The 20194-nt window shown below is 41.7% G+C and overlaps 1 protein-coding gene across 6 annotated transcripts in view; it reads left to right on the top strand.

Annotated features, from left to right (window-relative positions):
• The window catches only part of ERBB4 (erb-b2 receptor tyrosine kinase 4), a 923012-nt gene that overhangs the window by 487418 nt on the left and 415400 nt on the right, over positions 1–20194 (top strand). For all 6 annotated transcript variants that reach the window (XM_075933933.2, XM_075933937.2, XM_075933934.2 and 3 more), the window contains exon 3: positions 14633–14819. In XM_075933933.2, coding sequence (XP_075790048.1) covers positions 14633–14819 — 187 coding nt within the window. The remainder of the gene's footprint in view (positions 1–14632; positions 14820–20194) is intronic.

Below are 20194 nucleotides of genomic sequence, written 5' to 3'. Positions count from 1 at the left end.
ACAGAGTCTGTGTGTCAGAGCCAAGAACTAAATACAATTTGCCTAAATGCCTTACCCATTTTTATGGGAAACTTCAGTTGTCTTAATTGTTCATTGATCTGTTGTTCTTAATCAAAGACAAAAAAAACCTCTTATTTTTCTCCATTTCACTTACTTCAAGTGTCAGAACAAAAGAACAATTAAAGATCTGCTATAACAACCTCCTCTAATTTCCCATTGATAGAACTTACTCTTGATTTCTTTTCCTAAGCTACTTGTGCTCAGTTAGTGTTAATTACCATTAGAGTTTCTGGATTTAGATTTCGGCTGATAGAATCCCCCTGAAGTTGTTTTCACAGGGTGGCATCTTGAAAATAAGTGTTGAAAACAAGTGATTTAAGAAATCTCATTTCTTTAAGTTGTTTGGTGTGTCTGTCACATTATATTCCAGAATGCATTGCTGAGAAGTTAAACAAGATAAGTAGGCAGGCAAAATTACAACTGAATTCAATAGGGCAAAGATGTCACCCAGAGTTTTATTCAAAATTACCCCAGTCCTGATCAGCATCTCTCAGCACTTCCATCATAAAATCTAACTGATGATGATCTAGAGCCAGAAAATGATGAAAAATTGCAGGCTGCAGTTTATGGATTTTCCTGTGTTAAACAACAGAGCGCTTTCCAAATTGAAAATTGTCACTAGGCGGAGGAGGTATATTTACACTAAAGATCATTGGAAATGAATTTGATTTTTTTTTAAAGATGGTAACAATGACATATATACCTAGAGGAACTGCGTAAAATGAAAAATGAATTTCAGGGAAAAATAAACACAGAAATCCGGAACCTTAATCATAGCTAAGGAGCAAATACCAGAGTGGCAAAGGGACATGAAGTTTCTACTTCTTACTCATGGAATCAAAATTGTTAGGGAACAGGATGCATTAGGGGATCGAGAATCTGATCTAGAGCTTTACACCTCTAGATCACTGGTTTCAATCTAAGGCAGATAATGGCTGCAGGTCGGCGCTACTCAATGGACTGTGTGAAAAGCCTTTCTTTGTGATCTTCCTGGCAACACATAAGTAGCCACTTGGTTTTTTTAATGTGCTCTATGTTTGCCATCTACCTAGTATAATAGTTATCCATTTAGAAGGAAGTCGGAGTCTCATACCTCATAGCTATTTGGCAGCGTGCAGTTTCAGCAGACATTAAATACTTGCTGAATCCAAATGCACTTCCTGGCTTGAAGGGCCTACCTGAATTGAGCAGTATGGAAATACTATATATATTATATATTTGAGGGAGTTTGTCTGTCTGTCTGTCTGTGTCTTGTCGGTTCAAGAATTCTTCCTAAATTGTAAGAGATAGGCAGCTCCTTCTTATAATAATTTAAAGCACGTAAGGGTTTGGCTGTGCCAGGACAATGGGCTGTGCCTGGAATGAGACTGCTTCTCAAAAAACCATACCGAAAAGAGGCAGAATCGCCAGGCAGGTGAAAGGATGGGCTGACCAGTACTACCCCAGCTCCAAGCCTCCAACCTCCCAGGTGGCCTTTAGGGGGGATGGTGTGTGTGTGGGAGGGGATGGGGGGGGGCTGAAGCTACTTCCCCACCTCAGATTTGTAGAGGGACATTGCTGGTTCTTACCTTTCATCATTGTTTGCTGCATTCCTCACTCTGGGTGGGGGGCTCAGAGGGCAGATGAGCTGTGTGCTTTGCCCTTGCTCCCTGACAAGGACAGGAAGGGGAAGAGTGAGCATCCTTGGTCTGAATCTTAGGGTCTGGATGGGGGAAGGTCCCTGCCAAGCCCCTCCTTACTTTCCAACCCTGACTCCTACAATCCCCATGTCACCAGCTCCTTCCCTGAGCCCCTCATTAAGGACCTGAGCAACACCAGGTAAATGTGTGAGTAGGTACATTGCAACTGTTGGATTTGCATATCTGCAGATACCAATATAGTCTTACCACTCACCATATTTACCAGCTGCGGAGACAGTTTATTATTGCTGTTGTTGTGCCAGAATTCCATTGTATTAGGCACTGTGAAAACAAACAAATAGAGAGTGCATTGCTAGCCAAGAACTTCTATAATATAAAGAAGAGGAGGAGATGGAAGGGGCAATTAGAACTGTGGAGTGGTACAGATCCTCATGCTTCAGGGTCTATTCCAACTACAGGGGGGTCAGGAAGAAATGTTTCCTGAGAGCAGGTTATCCCATAACTGCCTATGCTGGGGTTTCTTGTAAAAGCTGGTACTGGACTTGATCGACCATTGGTCTAATCCACTATGGTAGCTCCTGTGCTCTAGGATATTTATGTCTAGTGCTCTAATGAAAATACAGTGAACACAGTGGCTATCCAGGGAAAAAAGTAGTTCAGTGTTGTTGGTCTCTACTTTAACAGAGTATGATTAACAAATCACATCCAAAGCAGAGAGGTGGGAAACTTGACTCATGATGTGGAAACACAAGTTGTCTTTTTCAATTTGGTTTGAAACAGGAAAAAATGAATCCAAGGTGAGGAAAGCCGATTTTCTACTGTAGACAGACAATAGGCTATGCATGTGGAAAATGAGTAAAAGGTTTGCTTTCATGTCCCTCCACATCATCTCCACGGTTTTTGTTTTATTCTTCTATTTGCTTATTTACTATCTGCTGCAAAAGCTATAAAACCAAACCAAGATCTCAACTCAGAATAAATACCAGACATGTGGTTTGGTCCTTGAAATATCTACTTATCCATGTAACATGAGCTAGATACTTTGCATTTGAGACAGCTGGATGGTGAATCTTTTACCTCAGCCTTGCAAGCATAGAGTGCTTGTCAACAAGATGTAAAGTTGCCTGCTGATTGAGCAAGTGAACCTAGCTCTTTGTGTAGAGGGTGAATATCCACTGATAGGAGCTTACATTATCACTAGTCAGGTGGCTTTTACTGCCCTGCTCGTTTTGTCTGGTTCAGGAAAAAGAATCTGAATCTGGTGCTCCCTGCGGTGAACCAATGCCCAGAGGTGGGACAGAGAGAGGTGGGAAGATCCTTGCTTTGCACACCCAGCCAGAAGAGCGGTGGCCATTCTTATGTATAAATGCGGTTGTAGTAGCATGGACCCAAACGTCATCCTCCATTTTAGAATGAGGCGCTTTGGATGGCAGGGCTGCAGTAAACCACAAGCTCTGATGCATCAGGGAAGGGCAGACTAATAAGCAGTGGCAAATTTTTAAAGTGCTTGTACACAAATGCTAGGAGTCTGACTAATAAGATGGGTGAACTAGAGTACCTCGTATTAAAGGAGGAGATTGACATAATAGGCATCACTGAAACCTGGTGGAATGAGGAAAATCTGTGGGACACAATCATACCAGGATATAAAATATATAGAAAGGATAGAGCAGGCCGGGTGGGTGGTGGAGTGGCACTGTATGTGAAAGATAATGTAGAATCAAACGAAATAAAAATATTAAGTGAATCAACATGTTCAATAGAATCGCTATGGATAGTAATTCCATGCTCCAATAATAAGAAATTAGCAGTAGGGATATATTACTGACCACCTGACCAGGACAGCGATACTGACATTGAAATGCTAAGAGAGATTAGAGAGGCTACCAAAATAAAGAACTCTATAATAATGGGGGATTTTAATTACCCCCATATTGACTGGATACATGTCACCTCAGGAAGAGAAGCAGAGATAAAATTTCTCAATGGCTTAAATGACTGCTTCTTGGAGCATCTGGTGCAGGAACCCACAAGGGGAGAGGCAATTCTCGATTTAGTCCTGAGTGGAGTGCAGGATCAGGTCCAGGATATAACCGTTACAGGACCGCTTGGGAATAGTGACCATAATATAATAACATTCAACATTCCTGTGGTGGGAAGAACACCTCAGCAGTCCAGCACCCTGGCATTTAATTTCAGAAAGGGGAATTACACAAAAATGAGGAGGTTAGTTAAACAGAAATACAAGGCACAGAGACTAGAGCCAAATCCCTGAAAGCTGCATGGAAACTTTTTAAAGACACCATAATAGAGGCCCAACTTAAATGTATACCCCAAATTAAAAAACATAGCAAGAGACCTAAAAAAGAGTCACCGTGGCTTAACCACCATGTAAAAGAAGCAGTGAGGGACAAAAAGGTATCTTTTAAGAAGTGGAAGTCCAATCCTAGTGAGATAAATAGAAGAGAACATAAACACTGTCAAATCAAGTGTAAAAATGTAATAAGAAAAGCAAAAAAAGATTTTGAGGAACAGCTAGCCAAAAACTCAAAAAGAAATAACAAAATGTTTTTTAAGTACATTAGAAGCAGGAAGCCTGCTAAAAAACCTGTAGGTCCCCTAGATGATCGAGCTATAAAAAGAGCAATCAAGGACGATAAAGCCATTGCAGAGAAACTAAATGATTTCTTTGCTTCAGTCTTCACGGCTGAGGACGTTGGGGAGATTCCTGAATCTGCACCGTCCTTTGTGGGTGATGAATCTGAGGAACTGTCCTGGATTGAAGTGTCATTAGAGGAGGTTTTGGAACAAATAGAAAAACTTAATGTTAACAAATCTCCGGGACCGGATGGCATTCATCCAAGAGTTCTAAAATAACTCAAATGGGAAATTGCTGAGCTATCATCTGTGGTTTGTAACCTATCCTTTAAATCGGCTTCTGTACCTAATGACTGGAAGGTAGCCAACATGACACCAATATTTAAAAAGGGCTCTAGAGGCGATCCTGGCAATTACATACCGGTAAGTCTAACTTCAGTACCGGACAAGTTAGTAGAAACAATTAGTAAAGAATAAAATTGTGAAGCATGTAGAAGAACATAATTTGTTGGACAAAAGTCAACATGGCTTCTGTAAAGGAAAATCCTGTTTTACTAATTTGTTAGAGTTCTTTGAAAGGGTTAACAAACATGCGGACAAGGGGGATCCAGTAGATATAGTATACTTGCATTTTCAGAAAGCCTTTGACAAGGTCCCTCACCAAAGGCTCTTGTGTAAATTACATGGCCATAGGATAAGAGGGAAGGTCCTTTCTTGGATTGAGAACTGGTTAGAAGACAGGAAACAAAGGGTCGGAATAAATGGTAAATTTTCAGATTGGAGAGGGGTAACTAGTGGTGTACCCCAAGAGTCAGTCCTGTGACTGATCCTTTTCAATTTATTCATAAATGATCTGGAGAAAGGGGTAAGCAGTGAGGCAGTAAAGTTTGCAGATGATACAAAACTGTTTAGGATAGTCAAGACAGAAGCAGACTGTGAGGGACTCCAAAAAGATCTCACCAAACTGAGTGACTGGGCAACAAAATGGCAATTGAAATTTAATGTGAATAAGTGTAAAGTAATGCACATCGGGGGAAATAACCCCAACTATACGTACAGTATGATGGGGGCTAATTTGGCTAAGACAAATCAGGGAAGAGATCTTGGAGTTATCGTGGACAGTTCTCTGAAAACTTCCACGCAGTGTGCAGTGGCGGTCAAAAAGGCAAATAGGATGCTAGGAATTATTAGGAAAGGGATAGAAAATAAGACCCAGAATATCTTACTGCCCCTGTATAAAACTATGGTACGCCCACATCTTGAATACTGTGTACAGATGGGTCTCCTCACCTCAAAAAAGATATTTTGGCCTTGGAAAGGGTTCAGAAAAGGGCAACTAAAATGATTAGGGGTTTGGAACGGGTCACATATGAGGAGAGGTTAAAGAGACTGGGACTTTTCAGTTTAGAAAAGAGGAGACTGAGGGGGGATATGATAGAGGTCTATAAAATCATGAGTGGTGTGGAGAGGGCCGATAAAGAAAAGTTATTTATTAGTTCCCTAAATAGAAGAACTAAAGGACACCAAATGAAATTAATGTGTAGCGGGTTTAAAACTAATAAAAGAAAGTTCTTCTTCACACAGCGTGTAGTCAGCCTGTGGAACTCCTTGCCAGAGGAGGCTGTGAAGGCTAGGACTATAATAGAGTTTAAAGAGAAGCTAGATAATTTCATGGAGGTTAGGTCCATAAAAGGCTATTAGCCAGAGGATAAAATGGTGTCCTTGGCCTCTGTCTGTCAGAGGCTGGAGAGAGATGGCAGGAGACAAATTGCTTGATCATTGTCTTCGGTCCACCCTCTCTGGGGCAACTGGTGCTGGCCACTGTCAGCAGATATGCTACTGGGCTAGATGGACCTTTGGTCTGACCCAGTACGGCCATTCTTATGTTCTTATTGCTCTTGTATCAAGTAATGTTTAAGTAAAACGAACGGGGCTGGTACAAACAAGCGCTCTGTGGCTTACTACAGAGAACATCATACCTTCCAGGCTGGTCAGTGTACTTAGCCGGTAGCGCATCTGGGACTAAGGTGGGTCAAGACAGTAGTGGTAATAATTCATTTTCGCCATTTCAACCTGCTTGTTTCCCATATGTATTCTTATCCTCTAGGCCAATGAAAATCACTGGCTTTTATTTTGCTTTTGTTTCATAGCCTGTTTCACTCTCACATGCTCAGTGCCGCCGTGGCTGGGTGGGATAGCAATTCAGAGGGTGCTTGCTGCTTGAAAAACAGTCACCCATGGAATTTAAAACTCAAATCATGGAAATCAAATGTTGATTCATTTTGGAAAAAATTGTTTCTAAGAAATCTAATTTTGAGACATTTGAGTTTGTCATTCCCTTGTCAGCTAAAACCTGATTTATTGTCACTGAAAAACTTGTGATGCCATATTTTTTTGAAAAAATTTTGTGTGGGGAGAAGTAGAAGGCAATGGAAAATAGGGGTGTGAATTAATGTAATTGATATGAGCCCTAAAGAAGCTGCTTTACTTGTAGCATAAGAGAATATAAGACGGCATCCACTGAGTCAGAGGAAAATGAATACACTTTTTTTTTCTGAACACTTCCAGGGAATAATTGAAGATGGGCAGGGTGCGTTAAGGGAGTTGCAGATCTGAAGGACATACATTTGCTATGCGTTGATCTTTACACAGTGCTGTCTTGTTGCGTATATGTGCCTTATATCCTAGGGCTACATCTAGACTGGCATGATTTTCCGCAAATGCTTTTAATGGAAAAGTGTTTCCGTTAAAAGCATTTGCGGAAAAGAACATCTAGATTGGCACAGATTCTTTTCCGCAAAAGCACTTTTTGCAGAAAAGCATCCATGCCCATCTAGATGTGGTTTTGTGCAAGAAAGCCCCGATTGCCATTTTCGCCATCGGGGCTTTTTTGCGCAAAACAATAGCGTGTTGTCTACACTTGCCCTCTTGCGCAAAAGCATTTGTGCAAGAGGGCTTTTGCCCGAACGGGAGCAGCATAGTATTTCCGCAAGAACACTGACAATCTTACATGAGATCGGCTATGCTTCTGCGGAAATTCAAGCAGCCAGTGTAGATAGCTGAAAAGTTTTTCCGCAAAAGCAGCTGCTTTTGCGGAAAAACTTGCCAGTCTAGACACAACCTAGGAGTGTTCCCTTCTGCTGACTTCTAAATGCAAGAGTAACACTGATCATTAGAGTCTCATGGCTCAGAGACGCTCTGACAAACTAAATATTAATGGGGGTGAATATTTGTTTCCTGAAAATACATCAGGCTCATATGCTTTGCCTTGACAAATGTTTAAATCCTGCCAAGTTCTAACAAGTCGGCTGCTTTTTCTCTGCTAGAAACGCACACTCTTTCTCCTTAAAAATCAATAAACAGCAAAAACCTAACAAGCCAAGTCAGAAGAGCAGCCACCTCTGACTCTTGTCTCCTCAGAGTTTTCCCATCTGCTTTCCAACACCCCAGCATCTGTTGTCATGGTTGTGTGAACATCTTGCCTCCTTCCTCCACAAGGCAGAGTTTTCAGATCTTTTCATTAGAATCTATACTTAAAAAAAAAAAAAGTCAGCTGGATATAGGGAGGAAACGTCTCATGAATGCATGTTACTGGGCTGCCAGGTTGTGTTTACTTCAGAATGAAAACCGCTGTGGGTAACACCAGTCTGTTTCCTCTCCCATCAGATACTGTCAAAAACAATTATGACTCGTGGTTGGGAAGTAACCACGGGCCCAGAGCTGTCCAGGGATTTTCCAGTCTTCAAAATTGTTTGTTGGGAAAACAGTTTCCAAAATATTCAGGGAAAAAGGTTTTTGATTCAGGAAAATAATTAGTGTGGGGTCACTTAGATAGGAATATGTATCTGCCTCAACTACTTCAATGCTTCTTAGGCCAGGCCTACACTAGACCTGGAAGATTGACTTAAGGTACGTAACTCCCGGCTAAGTAAAATATGTAGCGGGAGTCAGCTTTCCTTAAGCCGAGTTTAGCACCATCCCCACTGCAGTTGGCTGATGGCAGGAAAGGCTCCCATCAGCTTCCCTGACTCCTCGTGACTGTTAGGAGTACTGGTGCTGACCAGAGCTCCCCTCAGCATTTGACTTACGGGCTTAGACTAGTACTAGACCCTCTCAATCAAACACCAGAACATCGATATCCAGCGTGCCGTGAGCAGTTATAACCTACGTGTGTCATATTCCCTTTCACCCCAGTGAGGTTATCTCTGTGGTTGAAGTGACATGGTGCATCATGGGATTTGCATGACCACAATGCACCATGAGAGATGTAGTCCAGCCAGGGAAACTTCCCATGCAGGAGAACAGAGGTAGGAGACAGTGTGGACCAGATTACGGTTGAAGTGAAAACAGGGAGTTTAGAATGCAAAGATATGGATAGAGTCATAATTCAAAATTATCTGGACAAACTGGAGAAATGGTCTGAGGTAAACAGGATGAAGTTTATTAAGGACAGAGTACTCCACTTAGGAAGGAACAATCCATTTCACACATACAGAAGGAGAAGCGATTGTCTAGGAAGAAGTCCTGCAGAAAGGGATGTAGGGGTCATAGTGGATGACAGGTTAAACATGAATCAGCAGTGTGACACTTGCAAAAAAAGCAAACATGATTCTGGGATTCTTTAACAGGAGTGCTGTGAGCAAGACATGAGAAGTCATTCTTCCGCTCTACTCTGCATTGATTAGGCCTCAATTGGAGTACTGTGTCCAGTTTTGGGCACCACATTTCAGGAAAGACGTGGAGAAATTGGAGAAGGTCCAGAAAAGAGCAACAAAAATGATTAAAGGTCTAGAAAGCATGAGCTATAAGGCAAGGCAGAAGAAATTGGGCTTGTTTAGTTTTGGAAAAGAGAAGACCAAGAAGGGACATGATAACGGTTTTCAGGTATCGAAAAGGGAACCAAAGGGAGGAGGAGGGAAAATTGTTGTTCTTGGCCTCTGATGTTAGGACAAGAAGCAATGGGCTTAAACTGCAGCAAGGGAGATTTAAGTTGGACATCAGGAAAAACTTCCTAACTGTCAAGGTAATTAAACACATGCAGGTTAGGACATCATGTGCAATGACTACTAACAGGCTTGTCTTTCACAGGGCTGAAAGTCCTTGCACTGTTGTTCATATTTACAGTTAATATTACTGCCACACCCGTGAAAGAATGCATCACCCAAATAAGTGAGCTGTGCAGCCCTGTGCTCTCAATGGGCACCCGTTTGAGACATGGATATTTCAGCCCTGTCTACATTGCAGTAATCCATCCGCAGTTGGCCCAGGGTGCCGCACTGTCAAATTGCAAGGTAAAATTTGGGGCATTGTCTTTAGCATCCCAGGCATGGGCGTTTTGCTGCAGGCTGTGGGAGTGGCATTGCATGGGACCTGCTACCCTTAATGATGTCCAGAAGGACGCATTATGAATGTGCCGAGTTAAATTTCTTCTTTTCACACATACACCAGCCCTGGAACAGAGAGAGTTACAAACAGCATGTAGGGCAATCCCTGCTTTCAGGAATCCCAGCCTGCTTCAGGTGCTCTGTGCCTCAGAAATGGACTCCAGTTACAGCCTGAGGCAGAAAGGGAATGCTCCTGCAGATAACATTGCAACTGCGACACAATCTCATGCATATCACAACTAATGGCAGCTCATCTTCCCAAGACTGAACATTGGTTCAGACACTCCTCCGCATTTTTCCCTAGGGTGTAAGAATGCCATCTCTTGACTTTTGCCATAACATCTTATTGTGTGTCCATATTAAACCAATACCCAGGACACTCATAATGGAGATGCAAACTCTTAGGCTACGTCTACATTGGCATGATTTTCCGGAAATGCTTTTAATGGAAAAGTTTTCCGTTAAAAGCAATTTTGGAAAAGCACGTCTAGATTGGCAGGACGCTTTTCTGGAAAAGCACTTTTTGCGGAAAAGCGTCCGTGGCCAATCTAGATGCGCTTTTCTGCAAAAAAGCCCCGATCGCCATTTTCACAATCGGGGCTTTTTTGCGGAAAAGAAATCTCTGCTGTCTACACTGGCCCTTTTGCACAAAAGTCTTTCAGAAAAAGTCTTTTGCCTGAACGGGAGCAGCATAGTATTTCCGCAAAAGCACTGACAATCTTACATGAGATCGTCAGTGCTTTTGCGGAAATTCAAGCTGCCAGTGTAGACAGCTGGCAAGTTTTTCCGCAAAAGCAGATGATTTTCCGGAAAAACTCGCCAGGCTAGACACAGCCTTAGTATAACTGATTTGTTCAGACCTTTTTTGGAGTTTGTGTAGAAATTTATAGCTTGAGGACCAGCCACACTCTCTGGCAGTGAGGGAAGGAGGTAAACTGGCATATCCTGTGTCCAATGGTAGGGCTGGAAAAGAAGGCACTTCCCACTGCACATTCCCAACACAATTCAGTTTGTGGGATTCCCTTCCCCCCACCCCCAAGCTAATAGGAGCTGCTTGGAATTATCTCTGTAACTACCAAATAAATTCAGATGCAATGTTTTCTGGGCAAAAATGTTTTCTGAACAGCACGAATGTTGATTTTTTTTTAAATCAAAATGTTCATCAGAATTTTGAGCTTCACCCCTCCCAAAAAAGGGGGGGGGAATGTCATTTGGAATTTCAAAAAAAATTATTGTCAGTGTTCTTTCCTTCCTCTGTTATTCTACCAGCCTTGGAACGCCTCAGAATATTTTGAAGTTCTGAAAAAACTGAAGTGCCTTTCGAAATCATAACAATAATTGGTCAGTTCATTCCTGTTGTTTGTGTGTGGCTTTACATGTGGCAAAAGGGAAGACTCATTTTTAAAGATAGTAAAATCTGATTAAAAACTATAAAAATTGGCTGGTGTAGTTTGCCATTTTTTGAAACTGCTTTTAATTTTTTTAAGATATAAAAATTTGTCCTTCTGTGCAACAGAAAATCATCATCACGCTCTCCGGCCACAAAAGCTGTAACTGAAGTCATAAGTATATTTTTAGTATTGTTTTAAGTTTAAATAAAACAATCAACTGTGGGAGGGGGAGAGAAGGGGTTTTTTTTAGGAACATTTTGTTGAAAACAAAAAAACTTCTGAAATGTTTAAACCAAACTCTCCTGAAATCAACGATATTGCTTGAAATTGTTGATAGTCTTCGAACGATAATGAAGCCAGTGTCCCAACATATAATAAACTCTGCAAAGGGCTGTTGTTCTATACTTAGATTGCAATGCTTAGATTTTTATTGGCAGATATCTGTTCCACCTTACCAACATAAACTAATGCCACAAAATTTTACAAATAGTCAGGGAAAGAAAAATGCTATGTGGGAACCTAGAGTCAAAATCTAGGGATTTAGACTTTTGAATTAGGCTTTTTACAAATTGACTAGTGAATTAATAATAAACAGGAATAATTCCTCCCTTTAATGATATTTACTTTGCTTATTTTAACATGGGATGTTGACCGTTTTAATGGTTTATAAAGCTTTATCTTTTTTAAATTCAGTGTTGACTGTAATTAAATAAGTGTCTGGCTTCCTCATAATTTCAAGTAACTGAAAAATTAAATCAGTGAAAACAGAAATATGCTTAAAAAAAAAAACCCTGATAACAGCCATTGGAAAAAAAAATCTGCCAAACCTAAAATACCTCCCGACCTAGCTAAATTCATTGGGCTGACATCAAATTCCTGTGTGACAGAGTGATCTGTTTGGATGCTGAACTGATTTTGAAATTGCTCCAGAGCCTTTTTAGTAACTTCACTTGAAATATAACTTAAGCAGGATGACTTTAATGGGACAATATAAGGGCAGCATATGTGAAACATATAACCCATCTTCAGATAATAGTCCAGTAGCCCACACTACATCTCGTGTTTATTGCACACATTTGTTATGTTTATAAAAAGTTTGTGCTCTACAGGGTATTAAAAAAATAGGGAACTGCTTCTTGATACATTGGGAGTTGAAATGTCCGAGTCGTGCAGATCTACAGTGCTTTTCTTTATAATGGTAAATGTAACATGGAACTTTATACATACCATTGTTAAGATACATATTCTATCATGGTCGTGACTGCAGGCCCAGTTCAAGAACTGGCCGCGTGTACTGAATAGCATATGTGCATATGGTTTTAGGCAGGGGCTGTCTAATACTGTGTGCAATTTAAGACTCTGGCCTTCAAAGAAATGTGCATATGTACGTGAGTAGCCCCTTGATTTCAAGTGCTTATAGTTATGTAGAAGTCGTTGCACGATTGGTGTCTAAATAGACATGACAGATACACAGTAATTGACAGACAACATAGAAGGGATTCTATGCAAGCAAGCATACCCCTCCATCCAGATGAAGCCTCTGCTGAAGTCAGCACGGCTCCGTGGAGGGGTAGAGTTGTTCCCATTCAAAGCTGCTTGCCCGGCGGGGATCAGTTAGAATGGGTTGAAATAGCCGGAATAAAAAGTTTGAGGGATATTCTTGGCCCAAAAAAATGGCCTGTTTAACTTGTCTATATTTTTTGTCTTTAGGGGAAGTTGTGCTTTTTTCAGACACAAGTTTTTCATCCAAAATGTTCTGAAATGTGATGAAAGTGGTTTTCCTTTGATACAAGTCATGTTTTCCATCCACCAAGGGTGTGTCTAGACTACTTGGTTTTTTAAAAAAAAAAATGGCCTTTTTTCGAAGAAGAAAAAAAAAACCTTCCCCTGCTTCTAGACTGCTATCACATTCTTTCAAAAGTAAATCAAAAGACTGCAGCAGGTTTTTTTTACCATGGAAAACTTTTTTTATGAGAAATAATGCCTTTTTTTGACAGTGCTCTTTTGAAAAAAGGCGCTATTGAATGCACATTATGCTTTTTCGAAAAAGAGCATCCAGACTGCCTGGGTGTACTCTTCCGAAAAAGCAGCTTGCTTTTTTGAAAGTACTGGTTGTAGTCTAGATGCTCTTTTTTGAAAGAGGCTTTTTCAAAAGTATCTTTCGAAAAAACCTCTTTCGAAAGAGGCTTGCAGTGTAGATGTAGCCGTAGGCTACGTCTACACTGGCCCCTTTTCTGAAAGGGGCATGCTAATTTTCAACTTCAGAATAGGGAAATCCGCGGGAGATTTTAAATCCCGCGGGGGATATTTAATAAAGATGTCCGCCGCTTTTTTCCGGCTTGGGGAAAAGCCGGAAAAAAGCGTCTAGACTGGCCCGATCCTCCGGAATAAAGCCCTATTCCGGAGGATCTCTTATTCCTACTTTGAAGTAGGAATAAGAGAGCCTTCGGAATAGGGCTTTATTCCGGAGGATCGGGCCAGTCTAGACGCTTTTTTCCGGCTTTTCTCCAAACCGGAAAAAAGCGGCGGACATCTTTATTTAAATCCCGCGGGGGATATTTAAATCCCCTGCAGATTTCCCTATTCTGAAGTTGAAAATTAGCATGCCCCTTTCGGAAAAGTGGCCAGTGTAGACGTAGCCCAAATGTTTGGTGCCCATTGGGATAACAGTTTTGACAGTGTTTCAGAGCGGATCCATGTGAAGCTATTTCAGCAAAAAACAACAAGGCACCATAAAGACTAGCACGTTTATGTGGGCATACGCTTTCGCAAGACCCCTCTGATAAAGTGGGGCTTTTTGCCCATGAAAGCTTATGCCCAAATAAACTTGGTAGTTTTTAAGGTGCTACAGAATGCCTTGTTATTTTTGACAATGTTTTGCTAAATAGTTGGGGGTGGAGTGAGGTGAAATGGACCAATTTCAAACACTTCAAGCAGGACAAAAAAAAAGTTGATTTTTATTTCAAAATAAAGTAAGTCTCACTTACAGTCAAAAGTGCAGAACTGTGCAGGTTTCTTTATTAACTCCTCCAAACCAGTTCTTTTGTCCATTTCCCTTTCTTATGTGCAGATGTCCCAGCTATCTCTTCTGCCAAAATTCACTCCCACTAACTTGCCAGTTCCAGAAATAGGTTCTTTTCCCGAAAATTGGAGCATCGCTGATCGACACGTGTGTTTGGGACAATAAAACAGTTCTCTCTTTTCTAATACTTACACAGTGCTTCCTGGATTTATATGATGATGTAACTTCAGAACCAGAGTCTAATCTCAGGTATGAAATATATCACCAGATATTTCTACCAGAAATCACTGTTTAAAATATCAAACTTGCGCGCACAGACAATAACGTATGTTTCAGAAAGCACCTCGAGACTGGCCCTTGATTTCTGGTGGGCAAGCCAACATCAGTATATAAACTTCATATTAATTTTACGCAGTCTTATACATAATTCCTTTTCAGGGAGCAACAGAGACCTCAGTTGTATTGTGGAAATCATGAACATCTTATCATTTAAAAGTGAAGTATTTCTAATATGCATGTTGTTTCTGTCTCTTTCAGTCTATCCGGGAAGTCACGGGATATGTCCTGGTGGCTTTGAATCAGTTTGAGTATCTCCCATTAGAGAACCTACGCATCATTCGTGGGACAAAACTCTACGAGGACCGATATGCCTTGGAGATATTTCTTAACTACAGAAAGGATGGTAATTTTGGACTCAGGGAACTTGGCCTGAAGAATTTGACTGGTAAGGAAAACACCTATAAATAGCAGATAAGTCATAGTGGCGGTGGAGTGTGTGGACTATATACACTGATACACTTGGATACTAGCATAAAGGAGCCATATGTGTACCGAGAGAGAGAGACAAGTTGAAAACTGTATGCAGTTGAACAATTTCTAGATGTCTAATCTGGTTCGCTGTTTGGTGCGTAGCAATAGTGTTTCTGGTTTGATCCAATAAATTGTGATTTCACAATCCAGAGGATAGGGTTGGCTAGAAGGAATGAACATGGAAGGAAAGGTTCAGTGGCTGAACATGTAGGTATGAAACAGACTTGAAAAGCAAGGCCAGGTTTTCAGCCTGAATAAATTGGCTCTGAAGTCAACGGTGCTGCACCAGTTTACCCCAGTGGTGAGCCGGCCTGCTGAGTTTGGCTGACTTCTGCTAAAGAGTTGTATCTGCATCTAGGGCACACACTTATACCTTACCTAAAGCATTACTTTTATTCCCTCTAATGCTCCTGCTTCTCTTTCATCTCTAGCTTGAGGAAGCAGAACTATTTTTAAAAAAGTAGATGAACTTTTGCAAAGTTCTGTTTCAAAGAGGTGCACGAGTGGCTTTCTGATTGTCAGTTTTCCATTATTTTCTGGTAGGATACAATTTCCTTGACACATAAGCTATCTTCAGCATAAGAACGGTGGCCCATTCCTTCTTTTAATTTGTAGATTTGGGGTCATGTCACAAGGTGGTGCAAATTGGCCTAGAGCTATTGTGACCATGTATGTCCCCACACGGTCTGGATTTTGGTGTTTATGAGATTGGTAACCCGTGTTTGTGGTAAACTGTACACTTGTGAGGCCGCTCAGGAGGAGTGCAGCTGGTGAGCAGAGTGCCCGCAGCTAGGTTTTGTGTTTCTGTTGGTGGTGCACATTTGCACATGCCTTAGTTCACATAAAAATTATTCTGCACAAGGATGGAAAGAACGTGCACGTGGATGGAGAAGATTAAAGGGAACATGGCTTGTAATCCTGGCTAGCATAGAACAGAAAGCAGGCAGATGCTCTGCAAACTTTTCCAGAATTCATTCAGACACTTAGCCATGACGTTGCTGGCTCAGAGGGTGAAACAGTCTTATTTATCGTTGGAACCTCATGAGGAGAGGTTGTTAACGGATCATTTTACATCACACTCGGGGGGTTTGTGACATGGAATCACTCGGCTTGTGGCTAAATGCAGATCACAAACTATAACCCTGGCTGGATTTAAAGTTTGACCTTCAGTACGCAAAAGGTGTATTTCAACTTTTTTGAACTGAGTTTAGGCCTCACCTATCCCCAGTCCGTTCCTTTTTTTCTGTTGTTGTACAGAGCAGTTGACATGGGAGCAAATAGTTCCCGCCTCCTTTTGTTTATGCCTTTTTGGATTGCCTGAAATTATCACCTGCTTTTAGAAAGACAAAAATCAGACTGCTGTGACATAGCAACCCACAAATGGCCCCATTCTCGTTCCATTACATGGTATTTCCTCATACTGAACTACAATGTCATTTTGGAAACATGGAGCAATTTTTTTTGAAAGATTAATGAGCATAAATCACCGAGGCCCAGGTTTTTGAAGCTATATAAACATTACTCAGCATTGATAGAATTCAGACTCGGGTGTCTAAATCCTTTTGAAACTGCTATTTAGGCTCCTAAATCAGCGAGGCATCACAATGGTGATTCCAGCAATGCCTAGTTTTTAAAACCTGGTCATAAGGCATGTAGGAAAACTTTGACTTAATCAAGCTTAATGTCCTAAGATGCATCACTCACTTCTGAAATTGGAATTTATTCTCCTAAGTCACTTAGGCACATGGGAACATTTTTTTCTCATGATCTTCCCCTCCGCCCAATTATCCTTTTCTGCATTATCCTCAAAGCTATCTATTTCAGGCACATATGGACGCATTTAAGAAATAAAGCGTATTGTGGTTTACCCAAGAGTGCACTACATTGGGTGCACTGCAAAACATGCCACCAACACCCTTGTGACCTGCAACATGCTGTGATTTCTTGCTAACAGAACATGTTTTCTAGCTACCAAAGGAGACTCTGAAGCATGGATATTAAAAAAAAAAATAAAAATAAAAAAACGTAAACATCATTGCCATCCTATAAATAGCTCCTTGAGAGAAAACAGAGTTTGTATGTAATGGCAGGCATCATTACGCTGTCAGGGAAGGCAGACAGAGTTTAACGACTCACCTTTTAAGGAACTGGCCTCCCTTTGTGGTGCCAACCTCTGCAGACGGTAACTTTGAAACAGAGACAGTATCGCTTTCTGGCTGGCTGTCCGACCCTGGATCAGATTGTACACAGTACTCACCTCTTTTCAGTCAGCAACGTGGTCCTGCCAGAACCAGGTGGTCTGCAGTTGTGGTATTAGTCATCTCATAAACCACATACTGGCTTTGACTGCATGCTCTTATTTCCCTGTTATACCCATTGCCTTGATAACGGAGTGTTCTTCTCAGTCCCGGAGTCTTCCATCTGTTTTTCTCCTATCCCCCACCTCATCATTTAACCCCTCTATTTTCTCCTCCAGTCCAAGAAATCTCCCTACTCTATGATATAAGATGTGCACCCAACTGCTTTGTGGCTTCTGTAAGGGTATGTCTATGCTTGCCCCCTACTTCAAGGTAGGGAGGCAAATGAAGCATACCAAAATTGCAAATCAAGTCCGGGATTTAAATATCCCGCACTTGATTTGCATGTTCCCGGACAGTCGCCATTTTAGAAATTCACTAGCCCGGAGTAACTGCCCGTGTCTACACGTGGCAGTGAAATGGGAGTCCAATTTAAAGCCCTAACTTGAATTAGTTGGTATTCCTCCTGCAATGAGGTTTACCAGCTAATTCGAATTAGGGGCTTTAAATCGGACTCCTGTTTCACTGCCGCATGTAGACACGGGCAGTTACTCCAATGGCGACCGGACAGGAATATGCAAATCAAACGTGGGATATTTAAATCCCGGGCTTGATTTGCAACTTCGGTATGCTTCATTTGCCTCCCTACTTCGAAGTAGGGGGCACATGTAGACATACACTAACTTACTCTATGTCTACATTGTGAGAAAAGGTGTCTTCCACCCCCATATGATCTGTAGGCTTTATTTTGAGCTGCTAACCTGGGTGAACAGCCCAATTGCTACATCTTAAATGCTGTTTGAAACCAAGTTAGCTACTGCAGATGAGCTGAGTTAAGAACACACCTTTTGCTTTTGCTTTGCATTGTAGACATACCCCTGGATGAAAAGCATTCATAACAGACAGTAGAGGGGCTGGTTTTTTTAGCAGACACTTAGCCAGGACTTTGCTGGCTCATAGGGTGAAACAGCTGCCGTTTTAAGTTCCCAGCTCAGGATTTCATTCCTGAACCAGCTGTCATGATCCCGTTCGCTGTTCATTTGACTCAGAGACATTCCTCATAAAGGTCACTTTTGTACATCTGGCACAGCATCAAACTGGCACAGTGAATAATTTAATTTTCCTTTCTTTCAAAAAAAGCCTCCGAACACCACCGTTAGCTCAGCCTCTGGCCCTTTATTTATTATGGACTATTGGTTGCTGCAGCCACTTTAGATAAAGTAGGTTTCTAGCCATCCTCTCTTGGAATTTGTTGCTCAAGATGCATAATTGTTTCTAGGAAGAAAAGTGGCTAGCTCCGTTAACTTTTAGGGTACGTCTACCCTGCAAGCTTGTTTTGGAAAAGCAATTCCAGAAGATATCTTCCGGAATAGCATATTTTGAAATACAGCATCCACACTACAGGGAAGCCTCCAAACTAGTCCAAGGTAGGCTCCCCTAATGTGGATACTCTATCTTGATTTAGTGCCCCAAGAGGCACTGGGGGAGGAATAGCTTAGAATGGCATTGGGGAGGAGCTATTTTGACATAGCAGAAGTGAAGCGTTCACACACCCCTTCTTCCGAAAGAGCTTTTTCGGGAGAGGTGTTATCCCTCATGGAATGAGGTTTGTCAACGTCAAAAAAAGCCCTCCGTTATTTCAATTTTCTTTTGAGTTGCTGTATGGATGCTAGTATTGTTTTTCCGGAATAACGGTCAGTGTAGATGCACCCTTAGACATGTAGCAATTTGCATGCAACTTGGTGGGATGAGCGTAAATTGCAGAAGGGAAGAATTTAGAGGAAGCACTGGGAAGTCAGGTTAGGAGCATGCGATTTGCATGCTAGCTGCAGTTGGGTCATCTCTGTCAAAAGTTCTCTATGGGTACGTCTACACTAGCCCCCTAGTTCGAACTAGGGAGGCTAATGTGGGCGACAGAAGTTGCAAATGAAGCTTGGGATTTAAATATCCCGTGCTTCATTAGCATGTTCCCAGACGGTTGCCATTTTGGAAATTGACTAGCCCGGAATAACTGCCCGAATCTACACATGGCAGTGAAATGGGAATTTGAAGTAAAGCCCTAACTTGAATTAGCTGTTATTCCTCCTGCAATGAGGTTTAACAGCTAATTCGAATTAAGGGCTTTACTTCGACCTCCTGTTTCACTGCCGCGTGTAGATGCGGGCAGTTATTCCAGGCTAGTCAATTTCCAAAATGAAGACCGCCCGGAAACATGCTAATGAAGCGCAGGATATTTAAATCCCATGCTTCATTTGCAATTTCGGTCGCCCTCATTAGCCTCCCTAGTTTGAACTAGGGGGCTAGTGTAGACATACCCTTAGTAAACGGACACGTTTCATAAGCATGCAATCCTTTCACCTTATTACTCAGCATGAGAAAGAAGCCCAGCCTGAATGCTTAAAAACAGCTTACAGGTACTGAAGACGGACTAACGCAGACTTCCAGCTAATCATAATATTGTCTAGACCAGAAGTTTTCAAACTTGGGTCACGGACCCTCCAGGGAAAGCCACTTCTCACAGCCACGATTGGTTGGAAATGGAAAACTGCAGCCAATGGGAGCTGCGAGGCCCTGTGGCTGGGGAGCGTTAGAGTAAACATTGTGTTGCAGGTTCATCGGGTCTTTTCCTGGAGGGACTGCGGCCCAAGTGCTCAAACCCCTGGTCTAGATAACACATAGCCCGTTGCCGTTTGGAATATGGCTGGTGCTTTAGCTATCTCTTCCCATAACCGGCTTCATACTGTACATATTATCTCCAGGGCGCATTCATACATAACACTTGATTGCTAACCGCTTCAATACAATTTTAGACTATACACTGTTCTTCCTAGCTGTGCAAAACTAACCTGGGATTGTGGAGGTCGATGACTTTACACTGTTCAGGGTTGGCTTTAGTTGTGACCTTATGTCTACATATCCCAGCGGCTTCATATCCAGGTCAGAAACAATCCTCATAACTTCAGTCTTGTGCTTCATTTCAAATGAAACTGTC

This window comes from Pelodiscus sinensis, chromosome 7 (genome assembly GCF_052426305.1).
Source record: "Pelodiscus sinensis isolate ZL-2025 chromosome 7, ASM5242630v1, whole genome shotgun sequence".
Classification (NCBI taxonomy): Eukaryota; Metazoa; Chordata; order Testudines; family Trionychidae; genus Pelodiscus; species Pelodiscus sinensis.
The sequence above is the reverse complement of the archived record's forward strand: the minus strand, read 5'-3'. Positions and strand labels throughout refer to the sequence as shown.